The sequence below is a fragment of the Pomacea canaliculata genome, linkage group LG14, assembly GCF_003073045.1.
Source record: "Pomacea canaliculata isolate SZHN2017 linkage group LG14, ASM307304v1, whole genome shotgun sequence".
NCBI lineage: Eukaryota > Metazoa > Mollusca > Gastropoda > Architaenioglossa > Ampullariidae > Pomacea > Pomacea canaliculata.
The window spans coordinates 12,307,277-12,322,875 of NC_037603.1; the positions used below are offsets into that span (position 1 = coordinate 12,307,277).

The 15,599-nt window shown below is 39.6% G+C and overlaps 1 protein-coding gene across 1 annotated transcript; it reads right to left on the reverse strand.

Moving 5' to 3' along the window:
* Nucleotides 1–8,130: 8,130 nt before the first annotated feature.
* On the reverse strand, nt 8,131–15,533 carry LOC112555459 (DNA replication licensing factor mcm7-like). The gene is made up of 17 exons (XM_025223882.1): nt 15,377–15,533; nt 14,525–14,604; nt 14,202–14,366; nt 13,863–13,993; nt 13,563–13,743; nt 13,259–13,396; nt 12,877–12,981; nt 12,540–12,617; nt 11,988–12,069; nt 11,706–11,837; nt 11,105–11,188; nt 10,517–10,728; nt 10,078–10,259; nt 9,789–9,872; nt 9,250–9,418; nt 8,968–9,077; nt 8,131–8,622 (listed from the first exon to the last, which is right to left on the reverse strand). Exons 1-17 carry the CDS (start codon nt 15,405–15,407, stop codon nt 8,415–8,417), a joined length of 2,172 nt encoding a protein of 723 aa, XP_025079667.1. The 5' UTR covers nt 15,408–15,533; the 3' UTR covers nt 8,131–8,414.
* Nucleotides 15,534–15,599: the final 66 nt, after the last annotated feature.

Consider the following 15,599-nt stretch of genomic DNA (forward strand, 5'->3'; position numbering starts at 1 on the left):
CCACGAAAATGTTGAGTAAGTAGTTGTGAGTGGGCATTGAGAGAGCGAGCTAGAATGTTCCAGTGTGTGAGGAGAGAAATGTTGCACTGAAGGAAGGAACCTCCTTCTACTTCACATCTTTGAGTCTGGGTGGACTGACGAGGGTTTTTATAGTCCCTCCCACACACAGCATGAACGCTGCTTTGTCAAAGGTGTGAGACAAAGACAAGTCTGTTTACCTGCCACCTGTCAATTCTGCTTATTAAAACATTTCATGCTTCTCGCACATTAAATATTAGTTATCTGCTCATCTACCAATAAATGTAAATCCCGATGGTCAATCAGCCAAACTACTAAGAAACCCCCGACATCGCTCCACACTTTTCTAAAGAGGTCAACAACATCAAAACTAGGGTCACTTCACGAAAGAGTTCTAACAAATTGCGGCCTTTATGAACCTTTCAAGTATTGTTTCAAAAACAATTCTCTTGCAATCCGAAACTGAAAGCGGAAATATTACGGAAAGTCAACGTCTGGTTTTGAAACTTAACTAATGAAATCACTTGACCTTTGTTTGAAGAATGTGAGAACACATAAACTTGACTTTAATTAGACGGGTGGTTGATCAGCAATTCACAGATGCCAATGCCATATCGCCAAACGCCATTCATGGAGCATGCAAGCACGCGCGCGCGCGCACACACACACAGCACGGAGGACCAGGGAAATCGATGTAAGTCTTCGATATCCCGACCTGTGAAGGCTGTACGATTTTGACTAATTCGTATTCATGGCCATCAGTAATTCACCCAAGTGCACATTGCCCAGCGTGGATAATTCTGTTATTCACGAGCCACATGCAACATCGGCAATTGCTGAATATGTGACTGCACGAGCCGCTCGGTCAAGGACTTGCAGAAGCGACAGATGAGCAGTTGTCCTGCTACAGAAAATTGTCAACAACAACAAAATAATTTGTCCACCTTCCCAAAAGAAAGTGATAGAAAAAAAAAGAGAATAATGTTTGACTTTTTTTTTTTTGCATGTGAAGTTTGTATGCACATATCTTGTGAGCAGAAATGGGGCGTTCACCGAGATTTTGTAAAATAACTTATTGCACAAACAAATGCACTCCACCCGAAAGCATAGATATGTATACTCTCTGACTCCACTTGACCTGAAGCAAGGGTCACGGGGTCACTGTGTCTGCTAACCGTCCACATGTAGCTGGTTGCGTGCATGAACACAGGGACATCAGTAGGATGTTGCAATCAGGAAAGCGAACAGTAATCATTTGTGTTAGTTTGCCAAAACTGTATTGTGAAGTCGAGACCATAGGGTGAACATCGTTCATCCTCTGTCACTTGTTTGTGCCATGTCACGATGGGTGGTCAGGAGGAGGCGCATCCCAGTTGGCATCAATGCCAAGGTCTTTGAGGGAGGAGGGCTTTGAGGTTGTCTTTGTTGTGCTTTTTGTTTGTTTGTTTGTTTTTCGTTCCAGCTGTATACTTGGGCTGGGGCGGCTCTCCAAAGAGCAACTGCTTCGGCAAACCAGTGTCAGGCATGCCCAGCAACTCTGTTTACGATTTCAGCAGAAGGGTGTGGTTCTTTCTCTCTCTCTCCCTCACACACACACACAGAGTGTTGTTCATTGCAATAGAAAATGTTTTGAAAATAGACACCGCAACTCTCTAAACATAATCAAAGAAAAATGCACGTTCACAACATTTTATGTTGTTTTGGTTTTGCATTCAAGACAGGCGAGAGGGAATCTGAAAGTACAGGTCAGGACGATACGATTGCAAACTTGCTCGTGAGCAAAGTGCACTATCGATAATAAGATAATAATGGATAGTCCCGTCAACGACACCACAAATAGAAGACAAGCACATTACGATTTCTAATCTGAAGACGAGGGCCCTTCAGGTGGACGAAATGGTTATTGGGTATTAGAGTGGTACAGTCGGTACACAGACTGAGCCTCGTGGGTGGTTACAGAACAATAGCTAGAGGCAGGGGTCGTTCCATGACCTGGTTTAGGTCGTTACAGAACAATAGCTATTACTAACTTTCTATCGTCGCTATACAAGGAGAAGAATTCACCCTTAAGCAAGTCAACATGTGACTTTAAAGGGACAGTCACCTGACGACAAAGGAGAAAAAAACCACGATCTGGATTCCCTCCCATTTATCAAGGCGGCAAGAGCTAGCATCACTGCTCATCATAAACATGTTAATGTGATCACCATGTGTTGGAGCTGCTGTGACTGATCATGCCACCCACCCCTTCCCCACCCCGCAGTTCCATAACCCACCCTCTCTCTCCTCCTCCTTCCTCTCTGGTCACGTGAACTACCGTCGCCTATCCCAACGATGATCGTGGACAAAGCGACGGCAGAAATACCTCGCCGAGGGCAAAAACAGTAACCCTGACCTTTGACCTTACGTATCGAACCCTTTCTCTCACCATCCTGCGAAATACAATAAGCTTTTACACGCAGCCTGCGTGAGTGCCGCTAATCCCTTGATTCTGGCAAAACGCAATTTGCGGCCACGCGCAAGCGGCATCTGCGAGCTTAGACAATGACAGATGAAAGCCATGTCCCGTGTTTTCATGCTGCCGTCAGCAGTCAGACTAGAAAAACACCCGGGGTCCGCCCGCGGTGGGTATCCGTACCCAGCTGTTAGCGTCTACTGCCTTCGTTTCGTGCATGAATACAGAGAAGAAGATTGCCAGGACTGTCAAATTAAGGCAAAGACCTTGTCCGTGGTCACAGTTTCTGTTTCAAACCTCACGCTGATTTCTGTTTTTAACAATATTTTCCTTACTTACGTGAATAACCTGTAATTTTGAGCAAAAATTTCCAGAAAACATCAGATGTAGAAGATCCAGAGATAGTTTATCGTTCTTCATTTGAGAGAACGAAAGTCTCAACATGACTGATGTCCTGTTCGTGCAGACACCAAGAATGGACTGCACATAACTTGCCAGAGTTATCTTTTGTCTGCAAATCACCATGGAAATCAATTATCAATAATCAATCATCGTCGTCGTCGTCGTCACTATCATCATTATCATCGCTGTCGTCATCATCAACGACAACAACAAGAGATAAAATTATATGTTCAATGTCGGGTAAATGTAGCCCAGTAGATGAGTTAGAAAATACTCTCTTTGAAATGCTAGGTGGGTGATTGCATTTATTATTAGAGGTTTAGAGGGTTTGTTTACAGAGATCACGTGGTTGAGCGAATGTGCGTGAAGTATATAGAAAGGAATCGTTGATATAAAAACAAGTTCTCCTTGTCAAAAAAAAAAAAAAAGTCTCACTTATTTAGCTTTCCTAAACCTTTGTTTAGTCTTCCCCTGTTCGACGATTGTAAAATGTATTTTGTAACTAAGATTCTGGAAAACCATGAGAAAGGAGGGTTGACTGCCTGCCGTCTGGAACTCTCCACAACCGCCTCTCTGATGGCTAAACCAGGATGAAAAAGTTCCATCCTACAGAGTGTGACTGCAGTGTGCCCATCCCGATCTCCTCCACACCCGAACACAGCACACACACACACACAGCCCTCCACCCTGATCTCGTCAATCCCTCATTGAAAGAAAAGGTCGCGCGCGTTAACACGCCGACTTGAATGCTGAGCGAGCAGCACCACAAGAATATTCTCAAGCTCGGGACTTTTTACCTCCCAAAAATTAGAATATAACAGCATGTGTCTGCTTAAGAAGCCTGCCAGAAAAAGTTGGCTGTTTGTCAAATTTCTACATCCACTGCGGTGGTGTCTGGCAGTTCATAACAAAGGATAAACACACACACAAACACACAAACACGAGGACAAAGCGACAGAAATGGGAACACCAGGTCACGTCTGTTGCACAAATAACCATAAACTTCTGTCCGCAACATTTGTTACACAAATAACCAGTAAATATCACCAGCAGCTTCCTCTGATTATGGGGCAACAGCTGGGGGCTGCGGTCGCCATGTTGGCGGTGACGTCACGCGGGAGGAGAAAGGTAGTGGAGTCGGTGCCGCGTTACGACCGCTCACCTGGATATCGACAGGTGCGAGCAGCGCTCTTTAAGTTTATGAATGGCCATAATTTTAAGCCTGAGTACGCAGATCAGGAGGACACAAAACAAAAATTGAGGAGGAGGTAAGACGACCGTGAGGATAAGGTCTGTAAGAAGGAGGGTAGTCAGAGAATGAGCGTTGCTATGGCAACTTGTGATACAATGTGCTCCAGTAGAAAGAAAGCCAGTCGTGAGCAGTTTTGACCCCATCCCCTACACACCCACATTTCACCATCTTTCTCGAAGTTGGTTGTGATCATGTTGCATTTGAAAGAAAAAAAAAAGAGAAATGACTGCATTTCATTTCCCTCCGTTACCTGGCCAGCGGCTTTGTGGCGATAGAGCGCACCTAACAGGTGACCTGATTTCCTCGCACAATGGTGTCCTCAACACCTGACGTGTCTGCAAGCTTGTGTCGGAGATTATTATTATTTCTTCATGTAAATATGTACACAAGGCACCACTCAGCCCCTATGGTCACTCGTCTATGGGAGGTTTACCCTTCCCCTGGATATTATTTAGCGGGACATGTGCTGACCGAGCTACCTGTTGCACCTCATGCGGTATTTGTTTCAAGTGCAGTTGGGGTCAGATGTACAGAGGGAGGTTAAAATGTCTTTTAATTGGAGCAGTGCAATATCGGTTAGTCCGAAGCCAGGCGCTTAGCATCAACTACAAATATACCTCCAACGTGTCACATCAACACCAACTGGTGCTGTTTGACCTTTAGCCTTTGAAATTAGGTCGAGTTTTTAAAATTCGATGCCTGGGTTGAGGATAGGGTGGAAGAAGTGAACTGTAACATCAGTACTCAAAAGGTCATTGGCGATCAATATCATGTGATGAATACTGATAGTGCTGACAGTTGGCGTTTACATAGGTAAGTTCATGGTTATTTGTGCAACACACATGACCTGATACTCCCATTCCTGTAGCTTTGTCTCTGTGTGAGTGTGTTTATCCTTTGTAAGGTTTGTTATGTAATCCCTGATTGAGGTACTCCACTGTCGGAAATCATTCATGACCTCGGTGAATATCATTTAAATAATTCTCCACGGAGATGGCTGTTACCAAAGACCGAGCACAACAAGATTTACATCATAAAAATCATGATGGCATCAAGAGTTTAGTTTCAGAAACGCTGGCGATGCTTGTAACACGATTAACTGCTAGAATTCCCGCTGTAAATGTCAGCAAAAGTATCTTTCCCTAAACACCAAGAAAGTATAAGAGTTTGTGTTTTGACTTTTTATCACAATTGTGAAAGTTTGTCTGTGTTTCCTACAACAATGATCCGACTACAAGTCCAGCATTTATCATTTGCAGAATCCTTTTTGTTCCAACACAAAGCGCATTTACATCTGTATATGCAAAATTCTGCTGTAGAATATAACTTGCACATTAGATGGACAATAACAGAAGTGTAACCATAGTTTAAATTTATATCATTTGGGTCTTTCCGACATCTCCAGGGCGTTTTGATGCTCATTTCATTAGTTGAATATTTGTAGTAGGTTGGGTGAGTACTGATATAGTGTTTACGAGTCTGTCTGTATCATGATGCATGAGTGTTTGTGTGTCTATCCGTATTGTGGTTCATTTGTACTGATAGTGTTAATGTGTCTGTCCATATCATTATTCATGAGTACTGATAGTGTGTTTGCATACCTGTCCACAACAGAATTTTGCGTGACAGGCTTCTAACACATGCTTTCATACCAAAGACCCAGGATCTGATTCCTAGGACTGACTGTGGCTGAACATTCAAAGAATTCACAGATGTTTTTACGGTTAGCCGCTGTGAGACAGTACATGTCTCTGTGTGGTGGGTTCAAGGAAGGGGAAGGAGATGGAATGGCGCACGAGTTTTCCAATGCTCACTGTCTCTCATTTCCACTCCACTCCCACCCCCTACCCAGGAGGCCACATCTAAGTGGGTGCGGAAGGAGGAAAAGTGTAGTTTAAACCACCATAAATAAAATCCCGCCACCAAAATGGGTGAGAAAGAAAGAAAAACAAAAAGAGAAAGCGACTGGTTCTGTAACCGGCAAAGAAAGTGTCCCAGCGTGGTGTCAAAGGTCAGCATGGCAGCACAGCCGACAGTGTGAGAACTGAGACCGCGCTCGACATCAAGAATTTACCAAGAACGGCGCAACGCCTCGGGTTCAAAGGTCAAAATAGGGAATGAAGACGTTCCTCCCACCACTCCCCTCAACAAAAAATAAGTGCAGACGACGACAATCCTGTATTTACACCGAGTGAACTCCCCTTCATGGCAGACGCTTTACAAATACTGCGATGTTCCACACTACTTGTGCCACAAAAGATCCACAAGTTCAAAAGTCTGTTTTAGTAAAATGGTTTATACAAAATTCATTTGTCGATTGGAAACAGACTGTGCATGGCAAGAGAGAAAACATTGCACTGGGCCACGTTCTTACCCACAAAAGTCGCCTCCCCTGTTTCAGGGTTTTAAGCGGTTTCATCTGCAAAACGGATAAATGAAGAATTCTAACCTAACAAAACAATCTCTTATTTTCATCCCCCTGGTAAAAAGCCAAGTGGATGTCAGTAAGACATGTGAAAGATGTTGGGTTTATATATATTTCATAATTGATGAACTGCTGTATAATGAAGAAAATAAACTCAGTAACTGTGATCGTAGAGTGAAAAATAAAAGGGTGTAATAATATTAAATGTTTTCATGATGTAAATTCACTAGGCTCTCAATACTCTGATGAGAATTGTAAACTGATTTTTCCATTAGCAAGAACATTTTTAAGACTTGCATGCTCTATGACAGGTGGGGAACCTGTTTTCTGCCAAGAGCCATCTGGAGTTTTCAGGCCACACAAAATAAAATTAGCCTGCTATATTTGGTCGTCACAGTGTAAACACTTTTGCAATTTATTCATTCCCAGTATGATTGTCCTCAGTGACTGCAATATAGGTCAGCAACATGTACCCTGCTAGTTTGCTCATGGTGTGATTTTGTAGTCCTTGCAACTGCAGTGCAAATGCTAAATTCTTGCAATTTGGTTAACAGCCAGAAAATTTGATATTGCATTGTATGAAAAGGCCAGTTTGGCAAAAAACATCCACATTTTGGAAATAATTTCTCTTGCCAGAAATGCGCACCTAACATCACGGACCTTGTTGACTGCGCGTCTCTCATTCGTTGCCTCTATACCCCATCGTAACAAACCCTAAGAAAGTTTTCACTTCCGTTACCAATTTTAAATTGTCAGATTGTTCAAGAGGAAATTTTTTTTAGAATTGAGTAGTTAAGCTTTTATTTTATCAGAACCTTTTTTTTAAGACTGATTATTGCAAAATTAGCAGTAGCATTTTCCGTAAAATGTTTTGTTCATAGAAAACGAATTTGGGTTTATCAACAATTTTATTGTATAAAAACATTGCCACAACAGATTCTATTTACTTTTTTAATCATTAATAATTATAATGAGTATATATATAAGGTAATATCTCAGCCAAAGGCAAATTTAATGCGCTAAACAAGATCACAAAATAGAATGAAGAACAAAGCTAAGATTTGCTGTGTTCCATCCATAAAGGGCGATTACTGCAGAAACAAAATCAAGGAGTGCTAATCCTCCCAGCCTGTTAAGCAAAGGGATAGATTAATTGATATGAATGCCAGGTCTCCACATCTCAATTTATTGATAAAACACCTTATGATGCAAAAGTTTTCAACTTTCCGATTTTATTTTTGATCAACTCCATTTACGTCGACAAACAGATGGCGTGTGTGTGTGTGTGTGAGGATCTTACCAGCCAACAGACCGGAAAATGGGAGACTCTAAAAAGCTGGACTTGACCCAGTAATGAAGGTCTGTGCCTAACATGTTATCTTTTAACAAACTTTGCAGACTGCAGATCTTCCTATTCCCCCATCCTCTTTCACCCAGATTTAGTAAAAGAAAATTGTTGCCTTGATGTGTTGTATGTTGCTCTACTAGAGTTCAATGATATTATGATTTTAGGAATCCTTTACAGTAAACTTTCAAGTGCCACTAGAAACATTCAAGGCAAAGATGTGGAGGCAGGTCTAACTGCCAAAAGCAAGGAAAAAATGTTACTCATCAGCTAGTGTGTGGATTACAAACTTTATTTTTATCTTACAGTTTTGTCCACTAACTTATGGTTTTACACAGGTGAACTGTCCTCTGTAAGGATTTCTCACAGAAATTCTGTCCATGTAAATAAAATTCACCCATACAGGTCTTAAAGTAGAATACACTTATTCAGTTCTTAAATATCAGTTTTGATAGCTGTTTGTACTCGTGCCGATATCTTAAAAGAAAATTGCGAGCAAGGCCTGATTTCATCCTGCTCAAATAAAGGTCAGGCGTGTCCTAGCAGCATTGACCTGCCAGACGTTGAGCTCCTCATACTCTTCTATGCAAGCATCAATACGATCTGGTTTGAAACCTTTGGATGTGCACTGTTCCATGATATCTGACATCTTGATGGACTTCACACCTTTCACTGGTGCCATGTCACGAATAACAGCATAGATCTGATCTGTGAGGTTCTGGGTTCTGCAAACACGTAATGATTACTAGAGTTAGATCAGGACTGCCCACATATACTTATGTTCACTGACATGAACTACTCAATATGGCAGGTGCTAGCTCATATGTTATAGCAACTTTATGAAAAAGGAGTTTCCATATCAATGAAAATTTTGTCAGAAGCTGAAAACATTCCCTAAATAGAGAACTTTTACACACTAAACATACATTAGTGACAGCCATTCATCTTGCTCTACACTTCACAAAACGGTAATAATAAAAATAAATGTAGATTTTTTTTCTTTTTGAAATGGGCCTTTACCAAACTGGAAAAAATGTGACTTTCCAAGCACTACCAACACTAATTTGTACCTGACATGAGCATCTGCATTAGAGTTAAGGGAATCCCGTGACATTTCCATCAGCCGCATAGCTTCATTTACGTCCTCTTTCTCCACAGTATCAGCAAGTCTTAAGCGGGCCTGAAAAACAAATCCAACATTTATCAGATTGATGAAAAGTCCGTATGTTTAAGGTACTCTTCATAAAGCACCTGCTTGCTTCTAAATCACCATCACCCATCAAAAAGTAATAGAACTTTTACACCATTAAAAATAAAACAATTATAACAAAACAAAACCCAAAAAGCCTCACAAGTGCTGTAGAAAGTCGAAGAATAGCTAGCAAAGTCCGTGGACTTGTGAAAGTCATATCTTTGTTGTTGCGGGCCTCTTTGCGCATTTCAACGTATGCCCCAGTGATGTATTCTGCAAGTGCCTCGGGTACCGTTGGTTGTTTCCTCTGGCACAAAGCAATGTAGCGCCTGCCGTATAGAGGAAGAAGACATGTTCTGTTTGAATCTCAGTACGAAAAAGAGTGTATAACAGCAAAGATCTCAGTTGTCCTCGGACAGATGAATGCAACTAAAGATATATAATAAAGTAATTAAAAAATGCAAATGTCAGCAATAGGGTTTTAATAGGCATGGAATGAGCTGTCTGTCCTCAGGATATTATGCTTAATTCATATATCAGTAAAGAAGAACCAAACAATGTATTTTTTCCTTAGTCCCCTAAAATTCCTCTTAAAGACCATTCCAGTCTTTTGTAGTCCTTCAGGGTAATGTAAAAACAAGAACAATCCTTTAGTGTAAGCTTAAACAAAAAGTACAGTTTGAAGCAAACGAAACATACCTCATCAAACGCATGTCAAGAGGCCGGAACTGAAGAGGTGGGTGGACATTGTGTTGATGTACGTAGGTAATATGCTGGGCAAGCCTGTAATCACAAAAGAAGAAGCAAATATTTAAGTCAAGGAGGACACAGTATAGGAAGCTATGTAAATGTAATGCACTGACTGGTTTGTCATGTCACTTCAACAGCTTAACAGTTTCATGTAAAATCAGTCCTAAACAAAAGGGTATAAATCAGGAAAACAAATAAGACCCCTTAAAATCATCATGAAATAAAAGAAGAAATGTACCTTAAATCATTTTCTCGATCAGCTTTGTCCTGTATCAGCCACAACAGATCAAAACGTGACAGAAGAGCTGCCGGAAGCTGGATATTTTGCTCAACTGACTTTTTGGGGTTATAGCGACCATAGGCAGGATTTGCTGCAGCCAGGATTGACACTCGTGCATTTAGGCTAGTCATGATTCCAGCCTGCAAAATGCAGTTGAATGCAATGTATCTCTAATCTGAAGAGTTCTACTGCAGCAGAACTAAGGTGAAGATACCAAAGCAATTAAGCTTTTGTCATAAAAACAAAAAGGAAAATCATATGGTTGAACACAATGAACCCAAACAGTTAAATAATTTCAAACTGCTTGCATTAATGACATACCATCCACTGGTTAAACACTGATCACATTTTAGGTCATATGCTGTCTCAAGTTTATTTTAAAATGCAGGACTCATACCTTTGCAATGGAAATCGTCTGCTGCTCCATGACCTCGTGGATAGCCGTCCGGTCGGTGTCCATCATTTTGTCAAATTCATCAATGCAGCAGACACCCCTGTCAGCCAGCACCAAAGCACCACCCTCCAGCATCATCTCCCCTGTGATTGGGTCTTTCATCACAGCAGCAGTCAAACCCACACCAGAAGAACCTCGCCCAGTTGTGTACTGACCTATCCCATGTACAAACAAATTTAGGATGATAAATGTATCAAACATAATGCACGACCCTGTTTTTGCAAGAAAAGACAAGAATCATACTTTTGTATGCAATTAATAACAAACTGGCAATGTTTAAAAGTAAAATACAGTCTTTCTATGTATGTCACATCACTTCAAGATTCTGTACTTTTTGTGGTCTCTTAAAATTATGCACAGAACAGAAATAACAACATAATTACACTAAAAAACAGAGGTCTATAAAAATTCTGATTATTTATACAAGATGTAAATCCTGGCACCTGTTTTTAATTAGTACTTCTAAAATAAAATTCTGGAAGGAAGATGATTAATAAAGGAAACTTTTAGCGCTCCTGGAAAAATACTTACTCCTGAGAGCAAGACGATCAATATAGGACAACAGCTGACTCTTGGCCACTCCTGGGTCCCCCATCAGACAAATGTTGATGTTCCCTGCAAGACAAACCTATGCCATTTTAAAAAACTCATCAGATATTTAAAAAAAAAATTCATAACTTTTAATAAACTACATTAATCAGGGCTTGGATTTGTAAGCATCGGCACTTTATTCGTGGGTAAAATTGTCCAATTTGTGTAATGAACTAGGTGGCTAAGTTACATTGACAGGCAAACTAATTCCTGTTTCATGAAGCACTGAGAAGATAAAGTTATCTAACCAGCTGTATAGTGGAAGCAGAGTATCACTGCACATCAAAACGGGGTGCAGTTTTGAGTCAGAGGATGAGGCATGAAGCTTACAACTAAAAGAAACAGTTAACAATTTTTAAAAAGCAACCAAGCCAGGGACAATCAAATTTATTTGTTCTAATCAAATGATGCTCCTTGTGCAAGTGAAATGTGACAAAAATATTGATTTCATTTAATCTGTGAACAAACGATCAGTGGGAAAAACTGATAGCACAGGGTGATATTTCAACTGAGATATCTACCCAGGTGTCAGAAAATATACCTCTGATCTTCATGCCCTTTGGTGATTTGTCTACACCCCCAACAAGCAGTAACAGCAAAGCTTTCTTCACGTCATCATGGCCATAGATCTCTGGGGCGATGCTACTAGCTAGTTTATCATAGAAGTCATCCTCTGCACACACACAAAAAAAGCAAAGAGATAAAGCACAAGAATGGATGCTTGAAACTGGTAGCAAAATAAAATTGATTTTTACAACTTCATGGGTAAGTTGCACATTACTAGCTGCAGGCTCCAGATGCAAAATACTGCCAGAAACCTTACCTGCGACATGTCTAAGCTCTGCCTCTGTGAGGTCACCAGCATCCAGTTCATCATCTTCAGTTTTATTCATCTTGATAATTCGCTGCAAACACATCACAACTTGGCAGCTTAGCAGCATGCAATGCTATTTTCTAAAGACAAAAATGCCGATACATCTTGTACAAACAGCACATGCTCAACATTGGTAGCTTTTAAACAACTTCTCTTGCCAGCTTACTTTCATTTAAATGTTTTTATTGTGAACTCCAGGGAACATTCATTTTAAGTGTCAAGTACAGTTTGAAGTCTGCGATGACACTGGCACAGAAACTGGAAATGCACAAATGTCTAATATACTGAAGAACAGTTTGGTTTATTTTTTGGTTGCATTAATGAAGCAAATGGCTTGTATCATAATCCCTAAGACTGAAATGGTTCATTTATATGTAAAAGTATTGTTTATGACTACAGGCAGGTTCCATACAAGCAGTAAAAATTTATTTTGTTATAAAAGCGTTGTGTTTTTTACAAAACTGTTTAAACACACTGTGACCATTGTTGTTTGTGACTTACGTGTGCTTCAAGAAATGTTTCTGACATCAGCCCCTGAGCAATTTGTCGAAAGCCCTGTCTTAGCATTGGAAGAAATATCTTTCTAATGTCAAGGCATAATTACCGAAATACAAATAACCAAACAATTATGATGATGTAGTTGAGCTTTACATTACACAGGTAGCAATATACATAGCCCACAAATATAACCAAACCTACAATGCAGTCCTAAATTCAGAGATGGATAAAAAGCAAGCTTGCTAAATTATGTCAGTAAGTTACATAACTACATGAAAAAATGTAGTTATGACATAAAACAACTGTATTTTACTTTTTGTTAAAACTTGACAAAGGATACACCACACACACTGATGTGATCTCCTGGCTGGGCTTGACGAGTGATTTCTCCACGACACATGACAGTCATGCTGCGTGGAATGTTTCCCACAGGCACCTGGTCACTCTGTAATCAAACACATTCTGATGAACAAACTTTTCCACATGAGCAGCTGATTGGTCTGTAACAAGATACATTCTGATAATTATTATGGCTGACTGGAATATCTGAGTGACAACTATCCTCATATCTGTTTCACAAACGCATTAAACCAACACAAAAATTTCTTTTCTTTTTTAACCTTTAAATTGTTCACATGACAAATAAAGAAATAAATGCATGCACTTTTTACCACCATATTCTAACTTAAAGATACCATTTTTACAACTAAAATGCTACTTACATGTTCTTGAATTTTCAGCTCTTGAAACTTGATGAACTTTGACCCTCTTGTTTGCAAGTATAAGCGCCCACCTGATCGGTTGGTGGTGCACACCTGGCTTGGGCACATCAACAATGGCATAAAAGATGACGATGCTATCTGAAACCCAATATGCAACCAAATTTCACTCTTGATTTACGGTGCACTATGAAAGATGTGATACTTGTTGGCTTCTGAAAATAAACAAACATAATAAATGAATCAGTGACTTTTAGATTAGACAGCAGGAAGTAAAACCTCTAAGACAGAACTTGACTGAACTTACTGGCTGATAGGTTTCATTGCCGCAGGTGTCACAAGTGTATGTGGCCACTGTCATCATGGGCTTGACCTCTGTGGCACGAGTAACAATACCCTTCACACAAACTAGGTGACCAATGCTTTCCGCTTTTACTTCTCTGATAGCAAGGTGTTTTTGGGTGCTTGGTGCCTTGAAGTACACCTCACTACAATGACAAAGAAATATGTTATCTTGTGATTCATTTTTTTTCAGAGTAGTTACAAAAGAATAAAACGGCAACAATAAATTCTACAATCTCACATTAAATAAACAAAACCAACATACAATCTACGCATCAGCTCTGGAGGATATTTGTTACAGGGATCACGTGTGACTTCCTGCCCATCAGGATGTGCACGCTGTTCCATCAACAGGCGATGCTCAATATACACATCAAGAGTATCTTTAAAAGCAACCTGCAACAAAAGGATACAGGCCATTAACACCCAGGACAAATGTACCATTACAGTTTAAGCATTAATGTGTGACTGTTATTCTGGATTAGCATTGCTAAAAGGTAATTAAAAACTAATTTGTGCTGTGATAAAGATTTGCAAAAACAAAAGGATATGTACCAATAATTTTATTGAAGTGTTAATGTGCATATCAAGTCTATCTTCCTACCTCTTTCTCTTTGTAGTCTGGCAGTATTTCCTGAACAGCATCACTAAAGATTGTCACATAGCGTCGAGTGTTTTCAATAATAGCATCCGCAAGATCAGGGTCATGATCACTCACATGATCAAGATCCACAACAAGACTGACCTGTTCTCGGTGAGCAAGTTTTGTCTGCCATGAGAAAAGCATCTAAATTTAGCTGAAGTACAAAACAAAAATGTTTTTACATTAGTGATTTTATATCTCAGAATATGACCTCATCAGCACAGAAAAATGCATTATTATCTGCTGACAGTTTTTCAGTATGACAAAAACATAAAACATATTACCAGTTGTTGACTGTACACAAATTCCTTAGCACCAGCTTGATTGTCAGTATAGAATTCTTTGAGAAATGTTGTAACCTTTCCTAAAACAACAAAAAAAATTAATGATGAGTTTCTATTATTTTTACTCCAAGGAACCTAAAGAAGACAACTGTCAGTTAATTATCAACACAATATTGTTAGCTTACTATTAGTTACTTCACCAATAATTATATAAGCCTTTGATATATTACAACCAGGATGTGGAAATATGCTAAGTATGGAATGAAAAACTTATTTTATTTACATTTGAAGGTCCACAATTAAGGTATTGTAAGATTTATTTATATATAATATTACTACACATTCCATTAGATGTATTTGTATGTTGTATGTGGGTGCTGGGACAGGCTTTTATATAGGTCAACAGAAACATTCAACAAATGCTGGGTAACAAAATGTTAAATAAACTATGATGGCAAATCGTTTAAAAGTTGTACACTTGGAAAATGTTTCTACAAACTCTTTTTATTCATCTACAAACTAAGAAATTCTAGCTCTCTCCAGTCTAACTGAAGTGTTATAAGCATCATATATTTCTTTGATCTGAATATGTAATTGATCAGTGAGTGCCCCAGGTGCTGACTTAGATAAATCATGTGAAAGCTTGTTTAACAAATCTATTTCCCAAAGAAAAAGAAATTTAAAAAAAGAAATAAACAAAAGAATTCAGAGTTTTGCACTATTGCTTTTGTCCTCGGAACATTTGCTGCACCTGACACAAAACTTCCATTAAAAAAAAACAACTGTACGATTGTCAACGAGAGATGACACTTGTGAAAGGCATCAGATAATAGCAGTGGTACTGAAACATACCCTTTTCTGCAGTATAGTCTCTGGGCGGCATCTTGACACACAATCACATACGAATCCACTGAACAATCCCAGTAAATAATAACAAAGATCTGCAAATAATGAACGACAGCTTTTCTTAAAACGGCGCGAAAATGTACCACGTGAGCGACGGGAGATAATCCGTATTTCGTTCTGCCTCATGATTGGTCAAAAAATTTAGTAATTCTTAAACCGAATCCCGATT

What these genes read in the sequence shown, in the direction of transcription:
- LOC112555459 (XM_025223882.1), bottom strand. Translation starts at nt 15,407, where the DNA reads ATGCCGCCCAGAGACTATACTGCAGAAAAGG. An exon ending in AGACTATACTGCAGAAAAGG is followed by an intron (nt 14,605 to 15,376) that starts GTATGTTTCAGT and finishes TTGTTGTTTTAG; the next exon opens with GAAAGGTTACAACATTTCTC. An exon ending in TGATCGTCTTGCTCTCAGGA is followed by an intron (nt 10,729 to 11,104) that starts GTAAGTATTTTT and finishes TACATGGGATAG; the next exon opens with GTCAGTACACAACTGGGCGA.